We start from the raw sequence: 27,454 nt of genomic DNA on the forward strand, positions 1-27,454 counted from the left end.
TGTTGTACAATGAATGGGTAAATTGGATGTAAATAATAGTCCAAAGGTCACGGGTGGCCTGAGGCATTGGCAATCTTGGAAAGCGATGCACATTCGTTTCCCGGAAGACGCTGCTAGAGATCTCGCGATGTGTCGAAATCCCCGCGAACGAAGAAAGTAGCGGGCGGGAAAAGATCGCAGAAAGTAAGAGGGCACTATCGCAGCTAGTAACAGGGTGCTAAAAAGGAGAAACTAGTAACAGGGTGCGAAAGAACAGGGTAAAAAAGAACTAGTAACAGGGTGCGAAAAAAGCCCTTTCTCAGGGCTTTTTTCGCCTATTTTGCTGGATGATGATTCGACTTCTCCCATGGACCGGAAGTTCCTGATGGTGTTTCTTAGCAATAGTACGATATCGGACGGTGCACCTTTCCCTTCGATGTCTGAATTTCTGCCGGTACTAAAGCATGAGATGTCGGCATATACTGTCTTCGCTCCTTTGCTGAAAGTTCGACAGAATAATATTGTGGACGTATCCTATGAACCGGCAGTAGAAACGAGGATGGCCCGAAACACACTGAGAATAGACGCGGGTAAAACACCAAATGTAGAGCATAGCTTAATCTGATGACCATAGTGACCCACCATGTGGACACAGGCATATGGAAGTATCGTGAGGTAATTCAAACAAAGAAGGACAGTTCAAGCAGACCTGGAGATCCTGCCCCAAGAAATGGTAAAGTACAGATTTTGTTGTATAATTACCCAGTCAGTAAAAGGAAAAGATGATTGCAGTGTAATAATCGAGTATGGACAGTATTTAAGAACTTTAAGTGATTATTTAGCAGTGGCTTATGTCCATAAGACAAATTGTCTGGAATGATTATAGATGATTGTGACTAGTTTAATGTGCAAGACTAACATAGTAGGTAGAATATTGATTAGAAGTGTATAATGTGTATATTATGTGTGTTTAATCTCTAACTTAAAAGAAGGATTTATTGTTCATGCATTAGAGTATTAATCAGTTTGATACAGTTTGATTTAGCATGTCATTGAACTAATTGAAAGCGAGACTGGTCTAAGTGTATATGTCTTTAGATTCCAATAAATATGTTTTTTTCTTCTATACCTGAGTTTTGCCTGTGATATGAATCAAAACTACCACTCATTAATCTGAACCATAGCACGGGGGAATTGAAAGAAAGGTATAACATGTTGTTATAGAGGTTACGACCACAAACCAGAATTTACTTAGCCACAGTAAAGTGTTTAATTTATGAGTTTAAGTACTAAATTTATTCACTGTGCAGGGCTGGATTAACCATTAAGCAAAATAAGCACGTGCTTAGAGCATCATGGAAAGGGAGGCACCACAGAATTTCTGCTTTAGTTAGATGACAAATTTAATTTAAATTAACTTTTAATTAGTGTTTCATTGTTATTATCTTTTCTTACTGTTACCTACTTTGTTTCAATAAATAATGACATGCAGAAGGCCTAATAAAACTCTAACCACGTGCATGACGGTTTGTTTACACCGTATTATCGCTCACGATGCTTTCTGGCACTACCATTGCATCAAAGAGGTAATTTTTTATAATTTACGTAACCATTTTTTTTTTTTTATTTTCCTCTCTGTTTTAGGTCTTGTTTTAATAAATTATGTCTTATAAAAGGCTCCAGAAGCAAATATAAAACAAATCAGTGGTTATCTGAGAAATGCGCCTCCGGTAAATGGCCTAGCTGTCTCAGAAGTGCGACTTTGGTAAAATAAGAGTTAATTAAAGCACGAAAGCACAAGATTCAGCTGTAAGCCGAAATGAAATTGTTCATATGATTTTGCCTGTGATATGTGTAACTGTGTTGATTGCTACCTAATATTCAACAAAATAATCTTTTTATTTCTGTATTTAACAGATCCCAAGAACCAAGATGAAACGTATTCAGTTAAGTGGTGCACAAAAGCAAAAACTGTCAAAAAAGAAACAAGAGGAGACTTTGGAATTAGATTCCAAGACTGCAGAGCTGACTGATTTCTTCACAGAAGTTCAACAACATTATATACCAATTCCTGATCAGAGCCAATCTCCGTCATCAGAAGTGGACACAAATACCACTTTGATCACTTCAGAATCAAAATATGATGATGTTGGAATCATCAAGGTGTCGCAAGCAGGTTCATCTAGCACATGTCTCACTACTGACCTCACTTTGTCTGTAAATTTTCTTGATATCTCTACTGCAAATGTTGATGCAAGTTGCTTTACAAAACATTCTGAGGTTGAAATAATTGCTGAAAATGAAAGTTTAGTGGGCCATGGCGATGTTGGTGAAATGATTCAGTCTGCAAAAGGTGAAGTAAATATAGCAAAAGATCCAGGGTTATGGCTTGATTTCTCTGCTGATGACGTGGCTTATTGGACTGCTTGTGGACCCAGTGACTGTCAACACCACAATGGGCCATTTGACAAGTCTTACCAACATTTCAGTAGTGGCAATCCAGTAAGATACTGTTCGCAGTATTGGGACAAAAGCCAATGGTGAGGAATACAAGAGAGAGTGGTTATTGTATTCACCATCAATGGGATCAGTTTATTGTTTTGTTTGTAAACTGTTTGCTCCTAAAAATTTCTCACATTTTGTTACAAGAGAAGGGTTCAGTGACTCGCGAAATACTATTGTAATTGATCAACATGAAAAAAGCACTACTCACTGAGACTCTATGCTAACATACTTAACTTGCAGAGAAGGTGTAGGGTTGGGACATCAGTTAGAAAAACAAATTCAGGAAGAGTGTGATTACTGGGAACATGTCCTGAGGCGTGTCATAGCTGTTATTTGTATGTTAGCTGAACGTGACTTGGCTTTTCGAGGAACAGAAGAAAGATTTGGATCATTGCAAAATGGGAACTTTTTAGGGTTGCTTGATCTCATGTCAGTTTGATCCATTTTTAGCAGGTCACATTGCAAAATATGGAAATTGTGGCAAAGGAAATCCTTCTTATCTGTCCAAAGCCACCTGTGAGGAACATATTCAACTGATGGCTCAAAAGGACCATGTGCTTATTGTTGACGAAGTAAAATATTCTAGTTATTTTAGTTTGTCAGTTGATTCAACACCAGATCTGTCACATATCGACCAGTTAAGTGTTGTACTTAGGTACTTAAAAGATGGACAGCCTATTGAACACTTTTTAACCTTTCTGGAAATGAAAAGCCATACTGGTGAGGAAATGGCAAATCAGGTCTTGCAGTACTTACTTAAAGTTTGTCAGCTAAACTTTTCAAAATGTAGGGGTCAGTCTTATGACAACGCTGCTAACATGTCTGGGCATTATAAGGGGATGCAGCAAAAAATTTTAGAAACAAACAAGTTTGCTATATATGTGCCCTGTGCAGCTCATTCACTAAATTCGGTAGGCCAAAGTGCTGTTGACTGCTGTCAAGATGCGGTTAATTTCTTCTCTACAGTGTGGTTGCTCTATACCGTTTTTTCAGCCTCAGCCAGCCGGTGGACAATTCTTAAAGGTTGTATTGGAAATGAAAATGTCTTAAAATCCCTCTCTGATACCAGATGGGAGGCATATGCTATGGCAACAGCAGCAATTTTGAAATCTTTCCTTCAAATTTTAGAAGCATTAGACAGTATAGCCGAAGACCAGTCACAAAAGGGAGACACTAGAAGAGAAGCAGATAATATTGCAAACAAGATGCAAGAGCTAGAATTCGTTTTTATGTTGAATTTTTGGGATGAGATTTTGCAAAATTTTCATAGAGTAAGCCAAGTTCTACAGAATGAGGATGCCAACTTAAAAACATATGCAGATCTGTATGGATCATTAGCTGGCCAATTGTGCACTTCACGAAATGAATAAATGAATTTGAAAGATATGAAGCAGATACAAAGGAAGTGCTACCAGATGTTGATTATAAGGCAGCTCAAACTCGCAAACATATCAGAAAGAAGGTACCCAATGACGGAGATGCTCCAGAAGTATATCTTCTGGAGCATCTCCGCTCCAGAAGATATATTTCAGAAGATAAAGCCAGAGATAAATTTCGTATCACCACCTTTTACACAATTGTTGACAAACTTGAAATTGAGATGAGAAGAAGAGGAGAGATATACAAAGAAATATTAGAGAGAGAGATTTTCTTTTCTAAGTGATGTGCCACATAATGCTACTTCAGTGACTTCATCATCTACTGAAATTGAAAGGTATTCTCAGTGTTGTCAAAAGCTGATTGATGCTTACCCAGAGAACTTGAACACTAATTTCTCAGCTGAGCTTCAGCAGTTTCACTCTTATGTGCACCATAAGTTCAGTGCAACAAAAAATGTAAAAACAAGATTCAGTCATGCTGAACTTTATAAAATAATTGTAGAAGACAGTATTGAGTGTGGACAAATGTAGACATTGGCTTTCATATATTTTTAACATTAATGGTCACAAATTTCTCAGCTGAGTGTTCATTTTCTCAGTTGAAGTATATTAAAAATCCCATCAGAACAACTATGCAACAAGGCAGGTTGAATGCCTTATCTCTACTAAGTATAGAAGCAGATGTGTTACGTAAGATTAATTTTGAGGATCTGATCAAAGACTTTGCAATTAAAAAAAGTAGGAGAAAACTTTTCAAATCTAAATAAAGTTAAAGTATACAAAAATAAACATCATTTTCCATCTTACTATAAGTTTTGTTTCATTTCGAAAAATAAAAATTTATTTTATGGTTTATTATTGTTTATATTTTGAATTACATATATATGGGGCACCAAAATCTTCTAAGTGCTTAGGGCCGCTATGGGTCCTGCCTATGTGCACTAAAAGCCTGGAAAAGTCTCCCTGAATAAGATTCCCCTCTATTCTAAGATATTGGCTGGCGCAGCTTTAAAAAATAAATTCATCAATATCTGAAGAGGAGACGGCCCCAGAAAGAAATTAGAGGATTCGTTTCTTTTAGCAAAGAATAACCTTTAACAGTCAGGGTAAGCACGTGAGTAAAATTAGGAATCGGCTAGAGATATAGCCGATTTTGCTTTCCTTATAGAATGAATACGTAAGAAGTGATATAGATATTAGAGTCAGGGAAATTTTGTAAGTCTTGTAGTCATTGTAGAGAGGTAAACTCATAAAGAAAGTAAATTATTTTAGGAAAAGTAATGACATAACAATGGCGCAGATGACAATATATAACACCATGAAGGAATCATTCCTTACAGATCAAAAATGTAAGGTCTGTTTGTATATTTAGAACATTAAATATAAATTATTGAAATATAAATTATTCATTATGCTACAATTGTATTTTGGGAATTGTCATTTAAAATTTTATAATCCCCTATCCATGCATTCAACTTCACATCTATTCCTATTTGCTCCAACTTTATGTAATAGTTTTCATGCGTATTCTGTCAAATGCCTTTGCAATCACCACTTCTGAAATACTAATTGGTCTGGAATTTGGCATTTCTGTCTTGGAGCTGCCTTTATGTAATGGAACTATCTTACCCTCTTTACACTCCCTCAGAACCTTGCCTGAGCTGAGACTTAAATTAAACAACTGTGTGAGAAGCTCTGTGTGGATCTCCCGTAATGAGTCTTCTTACCCCATGGAGACATCCCGATAATAATAAAATAAATGTTGATAACATTTACCAATTTGTTGATTCTATATTGCACAGAATGTACCGTAGGTGGACCACAAATCTAGCTGCAAAAACTTCAGAAACTTTTATGAATCGAATTTCTAAATATAAAAGTAAAACTTGCATGTTTATTTTTTATATATTAGTGTTGAATCAGTTTTGATATGGATTTATTAAATTGTTTCCAGAGAGAGCATATAGAAGTCATGCCTGGATACTTATCACTTCACCAAACACCTGAAAGTTTAATAATCAAATGGACACCAAATCAACTAATGAATGGGTGTTATAGCACAAATGAGAGTAGTTCTGATTCAAGTCAAGATAAAAGGTATTGTTATGATGGTGTATATCATAACTTTTTTATAATAGATTACTGTATTTCTGAAATAAGACATGAAGTAATATTTCTAATTTGATCATATGCTGACTTCTATTTTACCTTAATAGCAACTTTGGAAAATAGTACTGCTTAACTAAATTCTTCTTATGTAAAAGAAGAATTTAGTTAAGTATTACATGGTTATAATGTATTGATATTTGAAAACTTAAAAATCTTTTGTAATATTTACTTTGTAATATAAAATGTGAAAATACTTTGTAATATTTATCCACTTTATAATGTTTTATCTGTAGTGCATTATCAAAATTGCTTTTGTGGTGATATTTACTTACTTGTGAATGTATTAATATCCTATCTATTGTTTGTTGTCCAGTATTGCATTATTGCTGTTCATATCAAAAAAAAAAAAATCTTCCAGTTGTGAATTATTTTCATACAATCCAGAAAAATGAGTTATTTTTATTGCATGAATAGAGAGTTCAGAAGAAGAAAAATAATATTAAATAACAGATAATTTAGCAGATATCAAATAACAGTAGTTAGTGGAATAGAATGTGAAGGGTATATTATTTTCAGGGAGGACAGAAAGTAAAGAATGTTGGGAGAAATATTGTTGATGATAGCTGATAAACTGCAACCAAAGTGAGCAGGAGTTCAACTGCAGGCAAGTGAGGCCATCAAGTGTGAGATAGAGGCCAGCAGGACAAAATATAGACCTGCTTACTATTACAGATTAGGAAATGTGTAGGATGATATGGATAGTATGCATTAGTAAATAACCTGAGTGAGTGGAGAGCAGGTAATTATTATGGGGAGACTTTAGATATGTGAACGTAGATTAGAAGGAAATCGAATTTATACAGTTACTGAGGAACAATTACTTGAGGCAGCATGTGATGGAATGTACTAGGGGGGGGGGTTTGAGAGTGCTAGATCTAGTATAGAATTTGTCTAACCCAGATGACCACATTGCCAGCGATTCATAGGAGTAATCATATGGTCTTGACCTGCTAGGTAGTAAAAGTGTGGAAGGTAGAAAAAATGAAAAACAAAATAAATAAATAAAATAAATGTGGAGAATTCAAAGAGAAAGGTGCTCAATAGGCACATGAACAGTACAAAGTAGAGGCCAGAAGGGTGACCAGTATGGTTAAAAAGACAAAATCAGAGTATAAGAGGAAATAGCAATACAGGCCAAATGTAAGAGTTCTTTCAGTATGTTGCAAGTGGAAGGAAAAATGATCATGGGAGAATAATTTTAAGCAATACTATTGGTAGGGGGTAACTGAAGCAGACAAAATTGTTGCATTACTAAGTGAAAACTTTGCAATAGTATATGGAAATATTGCAACAACAAGAGAGAGAGAGAGAGTCAGGGGCTTGTATGGAAATAGAGGGAGGTGCCTAGGATATTACAGAACATTAATGTGAATACAGTTATGGAATTAAATACCAGTTCAAGTTTTACAAGCAGATGCTAGAGAATTGGCTGTGCCTTTGACCACATAGTTTAATTTAAGTCTCAGCTCTGGGGTGGTCCTAAGGGGATGGAAGAAAAAAAAATAATTCCATTGAATAAAAGCGGCTCCAATACTGAGGTAGCAAATCCAACCAATCAGCATCTCAGGAGTCATGATTAAGGTATTGGAAAGTTGGTTAAGAGCAAAATATAGGAATTCATAGAACAGGAACAAGATACTATGTGGGTCCTTTCTTTTAGTGTTGCACAGTGATCAGCATTCATTTTAGAAATTATAGACTTTACAACAGTGTTATAAATAACTCTTTTAATTTCCCGATGTTTCGATCTTCATATTAAGATCATCATCTGGAGCATATACACATATACAGGACAGGCTGAGTTACATTACATGCAGTAAGCTAAAGAAACAATGATTTGATCACAGGTTATTCTACTGGCATGACCTCTAGTGAAAAAAAAAAAAAAAATACAAATTAATTAATCATTTAGAAACTACATCAAGCTAAATTCTATTTATGATAACACAAGCAAACATTCTTTCTTATAGATAGTTTGCTTTCAGTAACAATGATGTCTTATTTTTAGCATTACAATTGTTATTTTTGATTTAGGATCCTGGATTATCTACAGTCCTGTTTATAGCCTCAATTGGAAAAGACCAGGATTCGATTCTCGTTGTCACGAGGGGAATCCTTATACAGTATTATATACTGAAAAAGCCCATATACAGTATATGGGCTTTTTCATTTGAAGGTGAATTAGCCAATCTCATACGGTTGTAACAGGGTTTTTTCTCCTGGAAAGAAACTTGGGTTTTTCATCCCAAGTACAGACAAATCAGCCTTCAAAACACATGCGATTTACAGACAAAAAATACCATTGTTGGTGATGATGGGTGATCGATGGCGTTCATGGTAGCAATGTCGTAGTTAGAGAATTGAGTAGTAGTAGTGAAGAGGATGGGATGTATTTAGCAAGGTAGAGTGTTGTGTCCTCCTGCAATGAGTCCTTGGACTCCCTGGAGGTGTCACGTAATAATAATATTAATATCCCGTACACCCCTTTAGGGTAATTGTCAGGAATTTGATGATGATAATGAAGTAAATAAGTACAAAATTAAACTCCAACTTTCCCTAATAATTTATATGTTCCCCTCTGTGCCTAATAAGTTCATTAATTCACTCTGGCATGGAATCTACCAACATAGAATGCATTTTTCTTATTTCTGCATCTTGAAACCATACTTTTATAATGGATTGTATTAAGTTATCCTTTATATCACAACTTAATTTTCCATGTCTTTTTCACTATATCTCGCTAAATTTCAATTGGATTAATGTCAGGAGAGTTACCTGGGCATTGACGCAATTGGATGTTGTGATTTCTGAGGAACTCTTTCACTTTTTTTGAAGTATGGCATGGAGTGAGATTCTGTTGGAAGAGTTCTTTTTCTTTCTGGATCTGTGAGACCACTGTTTTTTGCAATAGTTTTATGTATTGTTCACTTTTCATCATACCATCAACAGGCACAAGCCATCCTGGTCCGTCATGTGTAAAACAACCCCAAAAAATTTTTTTAATTGGGTGTTTAGGAGTTTGTTGAAGTTGGGTGGGAGAGGTCTTCTCAGCTGCTGATTTGCAAACAGGGTAATTGCTCTCCTTACACAAAGAAATGGCACTCATATGAGAATATGATCTCTTCCACTTCTCAACCGTTCAATCTTTGTACAGTTTTGCCACTGGAGCCTCTTTTTCTGCATAGCCTTCGTCAATTGTTGTTTCTTTTTTGGTCTGTGGGCAGTCCTCTCTGCTTCTATCAATTTTTGACGGACTGTCATAGAAACATTAATTTTACTAGCTGCTGTCTCTATTTAAGTCTACAGCAGATAATCTTGGACTCATTTTACTTTTCCTGACCAGTAAGTGTAGTTTTCCTTTTTTACCCACATTTTCCTTTTTTGTCAGGAGGGAGGGTACCTACCTCCCTAAACCTTTTTAAAATTGCATTAATAGTACCCAGACAAATACCACACTCACTGGCCATTTGTCTTTGAGTCATGGATGTGTGCTGAGAAAGAATTCAGATTTTTGAATGCTTTGTTGGAGATGTATCCATTTTATAGCTACTCAAAATGAATAAAACACTATGAATGTCAATTTATTTACACTATTAAATATGCGCACCACTATTAATAAACATAGAGACAATTAAAACGTGCAGCACTCAACCAAAATAGTGAACTAAAACAGAAACTGGAATTGAATTAAAAACCAAAAACTTGACAAATTCAGATTGTTCGGATTAATTTGTTCACTACTGTATATTATTATTATGTGATCTACCTTCAAGGAGTCCAAGGCATCATTGCTGGAGGACACTCCACTTGACCTCACCTAACCATCTCCCCTGCTACTCATTTTTCCTACTACACACAACTGCTATCAGTGCCATCTACTGATCACTACCACTAACAGTACTTTTTCTCTACAAATTGCTTATGTTCTGAAGACTTATTTGCATGTACATAGGATGAAAAACCTCAGTTTCTGGGACTAAAACCCTGCTACCTTTGTAGGAGACCGGCTAACTGACCTTCAAATGAAAAAGCCCATATAAAGATTCCTCTTATTATATGGGCTTTTTTCCATCCATTCTAATGATGAGAATCAACTTTTGTAAGGTATATGCATAATTTATATACATGGCTCGACAAAACCACTTTTTCTTACCAAGTAGAATTTGCCAGATGGCGAGTAACTACAGACTGGACAAAAGAGAATATTTTTATTTAATGAAAAATAACTTTTTAAACAAAATCTTTAACTTTAAAAAACACAGATGTAGTACCACTGATACCTTCCTAGTTGGAGGAAATGCTTTGGTCTCCAGAGCAGGGATTCCATTTTGTATCCCCCCCCTTCCTTCCTCTTCTCTGTGCAGTATGAATGATACCTGCTACCCGTGAATGCCAAACAAACCTAGAGATTCTGTGTTTAGTGAACTGCTGTGTTTATTTACAAATACCAGGAGTATCAGAAATAAGGGAGATGAAATTGTTTCACTGATGGAGTTTATTTGCCCCAAAATGGTTGCAATGATTGAAACATGGTTGAATGAAGATGATATCCTGATAAAAGTTGGAATAGAAATAGAAATATTAGAAGAAAAGTATTAGAAGAAATAGGAGATTGAAATAGAAGTTGGAGAGTACAGTATTTTTTGCAGCTTTAGAAGCGACAAGAGGGAAGGGAGAGTGCTGCTGATAATGGCATGAGAATTTTGTCCACATAAGGTACACGTGAAAGAGGGAAATAGTGGCATTGGTTTTGAGGCAGAGTGTTGTGAGGTATTGGTTGACAAGAAGAGATATTTAGCCAGATGGAATGAAGAGATAGCATTTGGTAATCAGGAAAATGAATTTCTCAAATTCTTGAGAGACAGCTATCTCAGGTAGTATGTACCTGAGATTATTCACATTTTTTGTTGCACTCTTTGTGTCCTTTGTTTTTCTCTCTTGCCAGACATTTTGCTCAAAGGGCACAGAAGTTATTTACAGAAAAAGATAAATGCTGCATAGACCAGTAAGACAATAGGGACACAAAATGGACACTGATCACAGTAGATGGGGATAGGAAACAAGGCACATGTGGGGAAGCTTCCACACCTTAGATTGAACAGCAATAGTCCTGTGTACCATAATAAATAAAACATGGATAATGAAATTGTGTATACCAAGAGTTACCTGCATTTCAAATATACAAGTAGTCAAAAGATGTCGCACCTTATTGAAATACTCTGGATTAGAGGTAGATTTTGAATTTTTTTTTCACTTGGTTATACTATAAATTAAAGATTTACAGGAAACCAGTCTGGGTAGTGGCCCTTCTCATAATGCATAGCATTATACACATCAAAGGTTTGCATTATGGGATACTAAGGCAATTGATGTGAAGTCATTAGCCTCTATATTCCTACAACCCAGTCGTGAAGATACTTCACACACAAAAATTGTTTGCTTACACTTGGATAAAGGATTAAACCAGAATATAATTTCTTGGCAACTTTAATTTATGGTTTAACCAAGTGAAAAAAACTTTTATATCTATCTCTGATCCAGAGTATTTAATAATAAGGCGTGATAATAATAATACGGTGTGTGTGCTTTGCATTATGGGATACTAAGACAATTGATATGAAGTCATTAGCTTCTATATACAAGTAGCTCAGTTGTGAAGATACTTCATGTGCAAACATTGTTTACTTACACTTTGATAAAGGATTAAACCAAGAATATAAGTTGGCATCTTTAATTTAATTTATAACCAAGTGAAAAAACTTTCAATGACTATCTCTGATCCAGAGTATTTTAATAATAAGGTGTAACACCTTTTCAATTATTTGTAAATGGGAAATATATGACTTCTGCTTAACCTTGGTATCACCTCTGGGTCTACCTCTAACTGATGAGGCTTCAATAAATGTTCTGGATCTGGCTCCCACTGATGGCAACTTGCTTTCCAGTGGCTGGCTTTTGCTTGTCACCGAGGTGCGATGGCAAGAAACCTTGATCACCAAAAGTTTCTTGAAAAACCAAGATCATCCAAGGTCCTTTGGGACCTTGGATGATCTTGATGAGATTTAGAGTTTTTGGAGAGGTATCCCAGCACTTTAACATACCTCATACCGGTCTGGGTAGTGGCATTTCCCATAATCTTTAGTATAATACATACCCAAAAGGATGTGTGCTTTGCATTATGAGATACTAAGACATTTAATGTGAAGTCATTAGCCGCTGTATACAGGTAGCTTAGTCGTGAAGATATTTTATGTGGAAACTTTGCTTACACTTGGATAGAGGATAAACCAAGAATATAATTTCTTGGCATCTTTAATTTAATTTATAACCAAATGAAAAAACTTTGAACAATCAAGTATACTGAATTCCTCATTTTCTTTCTGCTCAATCACCATCAGTTCCTTCTCTTCCATATCCTCTACACTCCAGCTTCTCATGGTGTTGCCTTCAAGGAGATAAAATATACTTATAAACTGATCATTGAATACTTCAACTATATCATCTGCATTGGTTACAAATCTTCCAATGTCATCAACTAGCATCATCCTACCATTGTTATTTTTCCTTTTAATTTCCATATATCAAAATAATTCACTAGGATTTTTCTTAATTTGGTTTTCTAATTTCTTCTCATACTGCACTTTTGCTGTCTTTACCAACCGAATCACCTTTCTCCCTGTTCTTCGTATTCTTCATGCAACTGATTATTGCCAACATTCATCTTGTGTTGCCTCCACAGTGCCATCTTCCAGATTTCATACTATTGCAATTCACCCATTTTACTCCCACCTTGTTTATCCTGTTCAGCTTTGGAATACACTTAGATATTGCTGCTATTTATCGATCTTGATTAATGCCCATGCAGTGTCTGTCACCTTCCCACTTAACTCTTTCCACACTATAGCTCTCAGTCATCTCCTAATCTTTCCATAATCACTAGCCTTGTAGTTTCACATATATTCTCTTCTTTATTTGACATTTGACAGAATACCACATGGAAAATTATTACATAAGTTGGAGCAAATGGGAATGGATATGAGGTTGGTGGTATGGATAGTTGGTGTCTAATAGACAGACATCAGAAGGTGGTGTATGGTGGTGGGGAATCAATGTGAATGAGGGTAACTAGTGGAGTATCCCAGATCTCTGTTCTAGGACCACTACTCTTTAATTTGTATACTAATGATAAAGCAAAAGATCTGAAAGGGGATATTCAGTTTTGTGTCATCGTTTGCCAATGACACAAAACTAGGGAAGGCAATAGTTCATAAAGGTTATGGAGATATCTTACAGGATGATTTAAATAAATTGGCAATGTGGGCAAATGACAATGGTTGTCAATCCAGTGTTGTAAAATGTTAGGTAATGCACTTCGAGATGAAAAGATTACACATTTCAGATCATTTTGATGGCACTAATTTATAAGAAATTGATGAGACTAGAGATCTGGGAGTTATGGTGGATAGAGATTTTGAAATTAAGAAGACATGGGATTACTTGGATGCTGGAGAACACATTGACAAATAAAGATATGGAGGTTATTATCCCACTTTATAAAACTATCATTTGGCCACATGTTGACTACTGTGCACAGATTTGGTCACCTGCGTTTCTTGGGGATTGGGAGGTGGTGGAGAGTATTCAGAGACCAAGCTGGTGACATGTCTGTGGAATGTTCCCTACAAGTATAGATTGAGTGTGTGTGTATGCTGGTTACAGAATTTAGCTAATTTAGAATTTTGGAAGAGAGGAGATATGATAGAAACTTATAAGTTACTAAAGGGATTCTATAAGATTGACACAGAAGAAATTTTTCAATACGTGGAGAGTATGGGGAAAACAAGGGGTCACATTTGGAAGCTGTCCAAGAGTGTGGTTAATAAGGGTGTGTGGACTAGGTTCTTTTCTTGGAGAGTGGTGAATGAGTGGAATGGATTGCAAGAGGCTGTTGTGAATGCCCCAACAGTGAATAGGTTTAAGGAGATGTTATGATAGGCATTTTGTTAATGGGTAGAGTGGGTCTCGTGCAATGAGGCTTTTGACTTCGTGGAGTGCCTATATGAATAATAATAATTATAGAAGTTTTTATATGACTGGCTACAGCCCAGGTTATCACTTTGTGGTCATTATCACCAACTGGGGGGGCGGGGTATTGGATACTCCATTCACAATTACATCTGATGATGATATTATCAGAGCTAAGACTCTTATCCCTCATGTGCCATCTGTTACATATTGACTAAGATTGTTGTTCCTTAATTTATTCTGCATATGTTCTGATGCTATCTCTTCATTCTAATCAATATTACCCTAATCAATCACTCTTGCTTGCTTACTAAGCCAAGTTGGTTATGCATTTCTTTGTCTCCACCTTCCACATTCTATGCTTGAAAATCACTGCCACTTTTTGGCTCTTGTATCTCAGTCTTGTGCAGACATAATTACCCTGTTATTATCAACAGTCCCTCCCACCCCTACCTGTCCTATTTTCCTATCTTGCCTTTCCTTTTGCACTTTTTTATGTTGGATCATGTTAGTAATAATTAGTCCCTGTCCTGAACAGCAATCCAGCAGATACTTACTGTTATTATTAGCTTTGCTCTCTTATCTTCAAATGTTCCCAAAACTCTGTATGTCTGGTCTTCATTTTGACTCTACCGTTTAGATCTCCAACATTGACCAAATTTTAATTTTTCATTGTGTCAGCTGCCTTTGCTAATGCTTCTAAAATTTCCTTCACTTCTTCCTTAGCAGAACCTTCTGTGGAACCATAGACATATGTGTCATTGTCCAGTTCTCATTCTAATATTTGCCCACATCACTGTACTTGATATTGCCTCAAGAAGATTATCCTCGTATTTAATGTTGAATACAATAGCTACTTCTTCTTTTACCTGATTGTTATTGCTTGAATATAACATTTTTTATTTGTTGCTTAGAAAGATCTCACCTGTTTTTGTCTTCTTTGTTTCAGTCACTCCTATTATGTCAATTTGTGTGGCAATCTTGAAATCTTCTGATGTCGATTTGGGATTTGTTATAATAGCTGGCTTTTTGCTGTTCATTCTGATGAAAATGTTGTGGGCCCCTGTATTAACTGAGCTGCATCTAGTCGACATGAAATTCTGCATGTTGTAGCACCATTTTTTTCATTATGGTTTAAGCCAGTAAGATTACAATTTGGTTGGCTAAATTCTAAATTGCCAGTCAATCATCATTTGTTTAGTATTGAGATAGATACCTAACAGAGTGCACCACAAGGAGGTAATGATTGGACAGTAGATCAAAAGCCCTAGTTGGTCTCTGCATTCCTTAAAAGGCTAGATTGAGGTTGTTACATCAAAAAGGAAGTGTGCTCTGATTGTGATACTCTAAGGCAAATGGTGTCAGGTCCACATCCTCTGTATACTATACAAGTAACCTAGTTGTGAAGATGCTTCACATTCAAACTTTGTTTTCTTATGCTTAGGTATAGGATTGAAACAAGAATATAATTTCTTGATAACACAGTGAAAAAACTATGCTAACCATAATTCACACAATACCTATTATATTTCTCCTTAAACTTATTCGTTGGCAATGCCTGTACAACAGCTTCTTGAAATGAATACCACCCGTTCATCACACTTCAAGCAAAATATCTAGTGCTTATACCCTTCCTGATTACACTCACAGCTTCCGGAGTGATTCATTGTTCTCTCACTTCTCTCCATGTCTCCACCTTTGGCAAACTATTTTTTGAGCCATCTAAAAGATATCTTGTTCTCATTCATTCATCCCAAACCCTTTCATTAATTTTGTCATGTTGATGATATCTTTGCTATTTGGCCTCATTCTGAAAATAAACTTACCACTTTCCTATAACGGATCAGTAACCTTCACCCTCACATTCAGTTCACCATGGAAAAAGAAAAGGCTGGTAGTTTACCATTCTTGGACATCTGCCTTACACACAGCCTCCAGTAATTTATCAATCAGTGTTTATTGAAAACCTACCTTTACTGGCAGATACATCTATCAAAAGTCTACTCATCACACGTCTCAGAAAATTGGTGTTATCAAGTCCTTAATTAATAGAGCACATAAGGTGTCCTCCTCTCCCTCAAACTTACCACAAGAACTTCTCACTATCAAAAAGTTAATGGAATTTAATTGTTACAACCCTGATCAAATCGAGCAGATAATGAATTCCTATGTTCCAAAACCTCAGGATTCTTCACCAGATCGCAGGGTTCCAATCCCTTATATTTCTGCCATCTTGAAACCGATTGGTAGAATTTTGAAAAAGTATCAACTCATTCCCACATATATTCTGATCAACAAAATTTCTCATCTGTTGCCATCTACAAAAGACAAACTGGCACCTCTATCATTAGCTGGCATTTACCAGATACCATATGAATATAATCTAACACACTTTGGACAAACAGGCCATTCTGTAGAAAAAAGAATTAAAGAACATCAGTATTATATCGAATATATGAAACCTCAAAAGTCTGGCCTGGCACAACATGATATTGACACTAAACACAATATCCAGTGGGATAAAGTTCGTCTTCTCCATAGATGCAGGTTTAAATATGAACGCCTTTTCAGAGAAAGGTGTGAAGCCCTTTTACATCAGTCAAATGTGAATCAGAACAATTGTCTCTCTCTCCCAAAAGTTTTGGATGATTCTTATTTTATGTAACCATGAAAAATAGTTGTTTAATAATATTTTTAATAATATTATTTATTAATACTAATTTCTAGCATGCGGCAACAGTTTTTAATTGGTAAACCACCGACTGTTCTTTGTAATCCAGTTCCATTGATTTCTTGTTTCTACACACTGATGATGTACTGTTATTTTCAGTACGAAATATCTCTACTTTCATTTCATTAAAGTTAATTACTCTGGTTATCATGGAATTTATTATTTATAATCATGCCACAGGTATCTTTAAAGAAAAGTCTTCTATGTCACTTCTGTTAACATCTTCAATAACTCGTATATTGTTATCATATATCCTCTTTTCCTCCTGTCAGTTAGCTTTTATAGACTACATTTTTTCTTTTAAGACTACACGGTGATCAGCATTCATATTTCCAAATTTAGGGACACAAAACATACATGTTGAAATGATTATTTTACTTATTATTACTAAAATAACAATTGACGTTTCGACCCCTGTATTGAGGTCATCATCAGAAGGATACAATGTGTATAGGGAACCAAGCTTCATGCTCTTGCACTCTGTACTGGTAAATTAAATGTATGCTGTTAATTAATCTTTTTCTTAGCCTGACCTCTAGCGATAATTAAATAAAATAAAATAAAAGTTGAGGAAAAAAAAAAAATATGTATTTATATATATATATATATATATATAAAAATTATAATTTATAAATAAAATAAATAAAAAACTATAATAAGCTCTGCCAAAGTCTTCATGTACTAAAATTCTTCTGGATTTGTACAGTTCCAATTGTTATACTATGATTTTCTTCAGACCTTGTACAGGTATCCCTCGATTAACGCGGTTAATTAATCCCAATTAATCCCTTGATGTTACCGCATATATCAAAATCGCGTTAATCAAATCTAATAATAAATGGTAAAAATTACAATTTGTCCATGATCGATTACTGTATTAAAAATTCGTTTTATATGGTACTCTTTTAGGAAAGATAAAAAACGAATGCAAAGTAAATGTTTAATAAATACTTGTACCTACATTACTTACTGCAATTTTTTTATCAAAAGAAGTTATCAAGAGTCGTTTGAACAGTTTTAGTTTTTTTTCTTACCGGCATACGATAACAAGCAAAATGACTCTCCAGACCAAGCAATAAAACATAAAGAAAAAAACACTGCAAATATAATACATGATGATACAAATTAGGTGGATATTGAATCCAACATTATTTCATAGCTGAATATAGAAACCACAATTGTTTCATGCCGAATATATAGAAACTAAAAGTTTCGGCAGATGCAAGCATAAGCAACCTTATGAGCAACTAGTAGTAAAGGTGGAGTAAACTCCAGATCACTTTCCTTAGTATTTTCCATAATGTAAAGCCCATCTCCTAGAGGACATGTATGATAAATAAGCCTTTGGTTCTCAATTTCAGTAACACATGATACATACACAAAAATTCTTATCACCACCCAACACAAAAACTAGGTGTCATAAGCACCCTTAAACACAGAGCTCAAACTATCTGTTCGAATGAACAAGCTCTAAACCTGGAATACAAGATCATCAACCATACATTAATAAAAAAAATGGATACAGTAAAAAAACTATTCACAAGATCCTCCACAGAGATACCACTAAAAACAAAAAAGATTTCAAGAATACTATTGCCATACCTTATGTTAGAAGGCATCTCCAAAAAAAATAGACAGAACACTACACAAATACAACCTTAAAATCACCTTTTAAGGTTGTATTTGTGCCCCCCAACAAAATTAAGACATCTACTCAGTTCTTCTAAAGATCCTCTTCCACACCTAGCCTACCCAGGGGTATACAAAATACAATGCACATGTAACCTACCATACATAGGGGAAACAGGATGAACCATCCCAATTAGGAAGGACGAACACAAACGACATATTAAATACCTCCATTTTGGAAAAACCGGCCTTTCTGACCACACACTCCAAACATACCACAGAATTGATTGGAAAAATACCAAGTCCCTACACAGCATCAAAACCTGGTTCAAGAGGAAATTCAAAGAAGCATGTGAAAGGCTCAAACATAACCCAAATCTGAACAAAAATGATGGCCTAACCATTCCGAGACTGTGGAGGACCCATCTGCAACCTTTATAGCAACCAGAACAAGCCAAAGAAAAATCCCAATACCAAGAATACTTGGTGAAGTGTTTTTTTTTCCCTCTCTTAACATTCCATAGCAACTCAACTTGAACTGTACAAGGCCTGTTATACTAAGAAAATCATAGTATAACAATCGAAACTGTACAAATCCAGAAGAATCTTAGTACAAGAGGACTTTAGCAGAGTTTATTGTAGTTTTTTATTTATTTTATTTATTAATTATAATTTTTTAATTTATTATTTATTTTTTAATTTTTTAAATTTTAAATTCTTACGAATTTCATTTATTGGGAATTCCCTGAATTACATAGCTGACTGTGCATAAAAAAGCAGTTCTTAGCAGTTTGAATTTGGTGTTTGAGTAGACAACACAGTTACTGCATTTTTTGCATTCGCATTTTTTAAGTGAAATCAAAACAAAAATCGCGTTATAAAATTTATAATTTTGCCAAGAAATAATAAATGGTAAGCTATATGTAATTTTCACACCATCTTTCATTTCATTAACCGAAGATTTTAATCCTGCCCTCACATGATGTTGCCGATAAACAAAAAAAAAAAAAAAAGGAAAGCCGTTTCCTTGGATATAAAAATTCATATTTTAGATCATCTTCAAACTGGGGAAGGTGCGACGGCTGTGGGTAGGCATTTTGGAGTCTGTGAATCAACTCTCAGATCTATAAAGAAAAATGAAGAGGCTATTAGGAAAGCTGTATGTTCTGGACAAAATCGAGTGTGAAATTATCATCATACACAAGAGATGTTCTAGAAAAGGCTGAAAAAGCTTTAGTGATGTGGATAGAAGATAATGTACAAAAAAGAATGCCAGTTGACGGAAATTCCATCAGGCAATCAGCATTGAGATTTTATGAACAGATTAAAAAACTGCAGCCAGATACTTCATCTCAATCAAGGAAAAAATATGAATTTCATGCAAGCAATGGTTGGCTGGCTAAGTTTATTAAAAGACGTGCTCTTCATAATATAAAAATTAAAGGTGAAACAGCTGCTAAAGCATTTCCACGAAAACTCGCTAAAATAATTTAAGATGGAGGTTACATTCGTGAACAAGTTTGGAATATGGATGAAACCGGCCTTTTCTGGAAAAAAAATGCCAAAGGAACTTACGTATCAAAAATGCAAAAAACGTTTGGTGGGTTCAAAGCAGCAAAGGATCGCATAACACTCCTATTTTGTTCTAATGCTTTAGGAAATCGGATGTTAAAACCACTGCTCATAAATCGATCATTAAGACCACAGCCAATGAAAGGCGTAGATATTCAAAAATTGCCAGTTCATTGGATGGCCAACAAAAAAACTTGGGTGATCATTGATATTTTCACTGAGTGGTTCCACAAACATTTTTGTGCCAGAAGTTAGACACTATTTGAATGACAAGGGTCTCAAATTTTAAAGTGCTTTTGATTCTTGATAATGCACCCGGTCATCCTGCCATAGAACACCCAAATGTGCAATTTTTTTTTCTGTTGCCCATTACCACATCATTACTACAACCTCTAGATCAGGATATAACTGCGACTTTTAAAACATATTATGTCAGACAAAAAACATTTCAGTATGTTTTGCACAAGCTAAATGATGATGAAATACTGTCAGTTATGGATGTGTGGAAAAAATTTTCAGTTATGGATTGTATTGATCAGGTTCGATTATCGTTATCTGAATTGAGACCAGAAACCATGAATGCATGCTGGAAAGCTATTTGGCCCGCATGTGTTAAAGAGAATGCTCCTGTTCCCTTCAATCATACTGCAGAATTCACCAATATAGTGAAATTGGCGGAGAAGGATTCAATGATCTTACTTTGGCAGATATCGAAGAATTTAATTGATAAACCTCTTAGCGAAGACGAAATAGTGGAGATTGTTTCTGAGACTCCTGAAAGCGAAGAAGTTAATGATAATGATCAAGATAATCCTATTTTTACTGCTGATATAATTAAAGAACATCTTAAACTGGCCAGTACTTTAGGCAATTATTTTGCCCGACATGACCCAAATGAAGAACGTGCTGGGAAGTTTTCACGTGAGCTTAAGTTGTTAATGTCTTCATACGGAGAATTATATTAAGACTTATCTAAAGCATCAACACTGCAATTAATAACTGAGTTCATGCCTAAAACTACCGAAACAACCAGTGGTACTTTTGTTCAAGACATGAGAAGAAGAATTCCACAAGTTGAGGTGGAAGTTGATGACGATAATACCATATCTAGTAGTTCTAGTGATGTTAGTCTCATGAAAATGAAAGGTTTTTCGTTTATTGTCAGAAACTGATCGTGAATAACATAATTTTTTTATAGAATCCTTAGCAAACAACTGAAATGAATGTTTTTTTTAAAGTTATTAAAATTCATTATATGTATGTGTGTTCCCCATGAAATGTAAACAAAAATCTTATGATCCTAATGAATTTAATGTTTTTTTTTTTTTTTTTTCATTATTTTGCTTATATTTCAGGTTTGGAACCAATCTTCACTTTTTCTATGGAGTCAGTAGTTCTTTTTATGTGAATTTTATTTAAGCGTAATTTTTAGGAGCTTATCTATCGTGGGAAAAGAGGTTTAGGTGTATATGTATATATATATATATATTTTTTTTTTCTCAACATTTATTTTATTTTATTTAATTATTGCTGGAGGTCAGGCTAAGAAAAAGATTAATTAACAGCGTAGAGTTATTAATTTACCAGTACAGAGTGCAAGAGCATGAAGCTTGGTTCCCTATATCCTTCTGATGATGACCTCAATACAGGGATCGAAACATCAAATTGTTATTTTATTAATTATAAGTAAAATAATCATTTCAACACATATGTTTTGTGTCCCTAAATTCGGAAATATGAATTTATAGACTACAAACTTTCAGTCTGTCTCTATAGGGAACATTCCATAGAATTTCATAATTGTAGTTATTCATATCTGGACCCTCTCCACCATCTCCTCCCCAAGAAATCCCAGTGACCTGGAATCCAGCCAGATGAACCAGAAATAGAAATATTCATACCATACTACATTTGAAATAAAATAATAGGCTTGAAAACAAGCTACTATATCGTAAAGATGCCACTAAAGATATAACATTTGTATCTTTAGTAGCATCTTTACGATAGTTCTGTCTTTAATCATCTACTTCATTGTTGCTGTTTCAAATTTGAATGCTTGTTCAAGAAAAAAGTGCTGACGCATTACTACATTGCTCAGATTTAAATTATAACAACTCCCTTTACTTACCTAAAATCTGGTAAAGTCTAATTCTTATTAATAAGCAGTGGTATTTTAAATCACATTTTGCTATTTACCATACCATTTTATACTAATATGCAACTCTTATAATTTTGGAATCCATCGTTATTGTTCTACCTTCCATTGACTTGTCAATGCACTGAAGATGATCTGTGATATTCAGATCAAAATAATAGTTAATAAAGTTTTTTTTTAATTAATTAATTTATTTCTTGTGTCTACATGTTTCAGTAATTACTTTCAGTTGATTGCTATGTAACAGGATTAAAAATAGCTTTTCTGTATTTCAGTGTGTATTGGGAATATGCCATGAGTGTTAGTGTTGAAGAGATTGTTTATCTTCATTGTCATCAGCAAGGTGAATTTCTTATGTTAGTTTTAATACACCCTCTGTCCAAAAAGAAGCCACACTTTTAATAGAAAATAAAACACAAGCCAATTATAATTATTCAAATCATTTATTTCAATCAATATACTCTCCCTCAGCTTCAATATAGTGTTTGGCACGGTCAATTAATTTGTTAAATGAGTTTTTTATATCAGTTTTTGGGATACTGTTGAGGATCGTGGTTACTGCTGCTTGAACGTTTTCAGTGGTGTCATATCACTTTCCTTTCATCGGCAAATGAAGTCGGGTGGGAAGAGGAAGAAGTCACAGGGTGCTAAATCAGGTGAATACGGTGAGTGATCCAACACAAACTTGGTTTTGCTCAAAAACTGTCTCACAATGTTCGAACGATGAGATGGTGCATTATCATGCAAAAGTGACCAGCTGCCTGCATCACAATATTCATGCCGTATGTGATGAATTCTTGCTATCAATCACTTCAAAACTTCGAGATAAAACTCACCATTGACCAGGCGGAACGAATTCTTTGTGGATAATGCCCTTGGAATCGTAGAAACAAATCAGCATTGTCTTTACTTTTGACTTCTCCAAGCAACTTTTTTTCGGATGCCCCTCTTCTGGTGGTCTCCGCTCAGCACTCTGGCGCTTTGTTCCAGGCTCATACTCAAAACATCACATTTCATCACCAGTAATGATCATTTCAAGGAAATTTGAGTCCTTATGAGCAGTTTTAATGAGGTCCTTGCAGTGTTCAATTCTAAACATTTTTTGGTTGTTGTTCAACTTGTGAGGATCAAATCGCAAATTCAATTTATGAAGGCTCAAACTCTCAGTCAAAATGTTGTGCACAGTTGATTTTGGAATCCCCAATTCATCTTCAATCAATCTCACAGATGATTTTGGCTTTTCTTTGATGAAATCAAGCAGTTTTTGGATGTTAACTTCGCTCAGTCCAGTTTTTGGACGGCCCTGCTTTTCGTCATCCTCAAGCATCTCATGACCACTTTGAAATCGCTTAAACCACTTGTAAGCTTGAGTATGGGAAAATCATTCATCACCGTATGCTTTTTGAAGCATTTGATGCATTTTGGTAAAACTTTTACCAAGTTTAACACAAAAGTCAATTGCAGCTCCTTGTTTGAAACTCATTTTTCGACCGTTCGTCAAAACACACTGTCGCTCAGGGCACTATAACTCGGCTTCTAATGAAACAAATGTCATAAACAGTTGACACAACACTAATGAAGGTTGCCGCTTTCGACAACAAAAATATACAACAGGTGGCTCCACTAGTTTCTTCTATTTTCGAAAACTTCGGTTTCTTTTTGGACTGAGGGTGTATATACATGTCTGATTTGACAAATTTAATTTGAGTGAAATAGTATATATACACATGATAGCTGATGTAATTTTTATTTAAAGATAGTTAAATATGTTAATATTTATTACATTGTCATACAGGGTTTTAATCTTTTTTTTTCACAGATCTTGATAAATATGCTTGCCTACTCATCCATGGCGAATAGATTTTGACAGCTGGCAAGTAGCTGCAAACTGAACAAAACAGAATAAATTAAGCATGCCAAGAAATTATAATTATACTCTTGGTTTAATCCTTTATCCATGTGTAAGCAAACAAAGTTTACACCTGAAGTATTTTCAGGACTAGGCAACTCATATAGAAGCTAATGACTTCACATTACTTGCCTTAGCATCCCATAATGCAAAGCACATATCCTTACATACATGTATAGTGCTATGCATTATAGGAAGAGTCACTACCCATACCGGTTTTGACCTTTATTGAGGTCTCATCACTGGGAGCCAGACCCAGAAGTGATACCAAGATTGAAGTAATGCAGAAGTCAAATTTCCATATGCAAGTATCCAAAAGGTGTCACACCTTATTATTAAAATACTCTGGATTAGAGATAGTTGTTGAAAGTTTTTCCACTTGCTTACACTTCCAACAACTATCTCTAGGTCTGGCTCCCACTGATGAGACCTCAATAAAGGTCGAAACCAGTCTGGGTAGTGACCCTTCCCATAATGCATAGCATTATACATGTCTGTAAGGATATATGTTTGCATTATGGGATACTAAGGCAAATGATGTGAAGTCACTAGCTTCTATATACGAGTTGCCTATTCCTGAAAATAATTCAGGTGCAAACTTTGTTTGCTTAAACTTGGATAAAGGATTAAACAAAGAATATAATTTCTTGGCATCTTTAATTTATAGTATAACCAAGTGGATAAACTTCCAGCAACTGTCTCTTATCCAGAGTATTTTAATAATAAGTTGTTGATGCCTTTTGGCTACTCGTATATGGAAATGTGACTTCTACATTATTTCAACCTTGGTATCACTTGTGGGTATGGCTCTCACTGATGAGACCTCAATAAAGGTCTTAAGAGATCTGGGTAGTGATCCTTCCCATAATGCAGTGCATTATGGGAAGGCCTGGTTAGCCAAAAGTTAGCATATCTGCTCTCCAGCCAAAAGGCTGTGGGCATGGATATTTGTGATTGTCTGTGAAAATACTAGTGGTGGTGGTTTTGGACGGTAGATGATGATGGTGGTTGCGGTTCGTTGTAGCTGATGGATTGTGTACTGGAGACAGAGAGCTGTAGAGTTAGTGCCCTCCCTTGAGGAGTCATTGAACTCCCTGGAGGGATCATGTAGTGGTAATAATAATAATAATTATACATGTCTGTAAGGATATGTGCTTTGCATTATATGAGGTGGTATCAAAAAAGTTTCGAGACTAGGTTTGTAACACGCCAACAGATGGCTTCACAAAGCTGCACGCACAGTCACAGGGAGCACCTACCTTCATAAGTCAGTGTGCCAAAAGACATCGTCCTGTGTACATCGGGAGCTGTGCAACTGATTCTATTCTGTCCACCTGTGCTACCACATCTGTGATTTCATCATGGACAGCAAGTTAGAACAAAGAGCAAACGTGAAATTCACGTTTGAAAAAACGTGAAATTTGAGGATCATTACCAGTGACGAAACTTGGGTGTACAGGTACGACCCTACTCTACTAGTGGAAGAGCCCATCATCTCCACTACTGAAAAAGGTGAGGCAGGTCCGCAGCTCGACCAAGTGCATGCTCATTGTCTTTTTAGACATTCGCAGCATTGTGCATCGAGAATTCGTCCCTGGGGGCCAGACCGTCAATAGCGAGTTCTACTGCCAGGTTTTAAGGCGTCTGAGGGAGGACATTCGACGAAAGTGACCAGATCTGTGGCTTGCGAAAAACTGGATGCGCCACGACGACAATACACCCTGTCACCTAGCTCTCCTCACACGTGAGTTTCTCGCCAGAAACAACATGATCTCACTTTTGCACCCACTCTACTCACCAGATTTGGCTCCTGCAGACTTCGCCCTCTTCCTGAAGATGAATATCCAGCTCAAAGGTCACTGTTTTGACACCATTGCGGAGATCCAGCACGAATCGCAGAAGGGTGCTTGACATGCTTCGAAAAGAAGACTTCCAGGACACATTCACGAAGTGACAAGAACGCTGGGAGCTCTGTATTGATATGCAAGGGGACTATTTTGAAGGTGACGGTGTGTAAACGTAGATAAATAAAGTAATTTCTCTTAAACAGAGCTAGTCCTGAAACTTTTTGATACCACCTCGTAGGATACTAAGGCAAGTGATGTGAAGTCATTAGCTTCTATATACAAGTTTCCCAGTCCTGAAAATACTTCAGGTGCAAGGTTTCTTTTGCTTACACTTGGAAAAGTATAAGCATAAAGAATTACACCAAGAATATAATTTCTTGGAATGTTTAATTTATAGTATAACCAAGTGGAAAAACTTCCAACCACTAGGACAAAATGGAATGCTTTTTATTCAATATAAAACTTTCTAAACCAAATCTTTTTTTTTTTTTTGAACTTTAAGAAAACAAGAACGATATGTATAATAAGATGTGCCATTCTAGTAACAAAAATAATTATAACCAATTATTGTTTCCAAAAAATCAATGTTCTTTTTTACTTTTCTTCCTATTCTTATTATTTATTGACTTCTTGGAATAGTTCACACACAAAGAGTGTTCTCCAAAGAATAATATGGCACTGCTAATCAATCATTTTATGAAACTATTGACTTTTTGGGACATATTAAAAAAATAGGAAGGGATCTTGAGTGAGTTCTTTTTTTTTCTTTTTTTTTCCATGGTGAGTGGATTTTACATAATTTGTCAAGCTCTGTTCATTCATATTTTTTGTTTTTGTTAGTATATTAGTTACAGATAGTTCTGACCAGATTTTTTGCCAAATTAGAGAGTAAATTATATTTGACAAGAAATTATATTTTCTTGTTTTAATTTATTATTATTATTATTTATCATTTCATGTCACTTCCAAGGAGTCCAAAGACTAATCGAGGGATGCCACCTACTCTACAACTCTCTTGTAATTCACCAACTACACTGAACCAGCACTACCATCATCATCTATACCAATGTCATCTACTGCCCACTGCCGCCACTAGTAATTTTTGTCTGTAAATTGCATGTGTTCTGAAGGCGATTTGTCTATACAGGATGAAATACCTGAGTTTCTGGGAGAAAAAACCCTGCTACCTCCATAAGTGATTTGCTAACTCGCCTTCAGTTGAAAATACCCACATTGAGCTTCCTTCCGTGATAACGAGAATAAAACTTAGGCCTTTTCTTTTCTTATTCTTTATTCAAGTTTGAGAAAACAAAATTTTGTACTCGAACAATCTTTTCAACTGTGACGCTTGTATATAGAGGCAGTTGATTTGATACTTGCACAGACAATCACAAATATGAAATCTACTACCTCTCGTGAAGTTATTTCTTACATAAACAATTGTATGCTCATGCTTAGGTGAAGGATAAAACTGGAATACAGTTTCTTATCAATTATAATTTTCTTTCCAACCAGTGAATAAACTTATTTCAACTCTCGCTTATCCAGAGTATT

At 35.4% G+C, this 27,454-nt stretch overlaps 1 protein-coding gene across 10 annotated transcripts in view; it reads left to right on the top strand.

Annotated features, from left to right (window-relative positions):
* Positions 1-27,454, top strand: part of LOC150107158 (small G protein signaling modulator 1-like) — a 568,327-nt gene that overhangs the window by 167,830 nt on the left and 373,043 nt on the right. For all 10 annotated transcript variants that reach the window (XM_090391669.1, XM_090391666.1, XM_090391674.1 and 7 more), the window contains 2 exons: positions 5,818-5,960; positions 22,420-22,487. In XM_090391669.1, the coding sequence (XP_090247795.1) occupies positions 5,818-5,960; positions 22,420-22,487 (211 nt within the window). The remainder of the gene's footprint in view (positions 1-5,817; positions 5,961-22,419; positions 22,488-27,454) is intronic.

Source organism: Typopeltis vanoorti, chromosome 4 (genome assembly GCF_054136105.1).
Source record: "Typopeltis vanoorti isolate ZY-2024b chromosome 4, IOZ_Tvanoo_1.0, whole genome shotgun sequence".
Classification (NCBI taxonomy): Eukaryota; Metazoa; Arthropoda; class Arachnida; order Uropygi; family Thelyphonidae; genus Typopeltis; species Typopeltis vanoorti.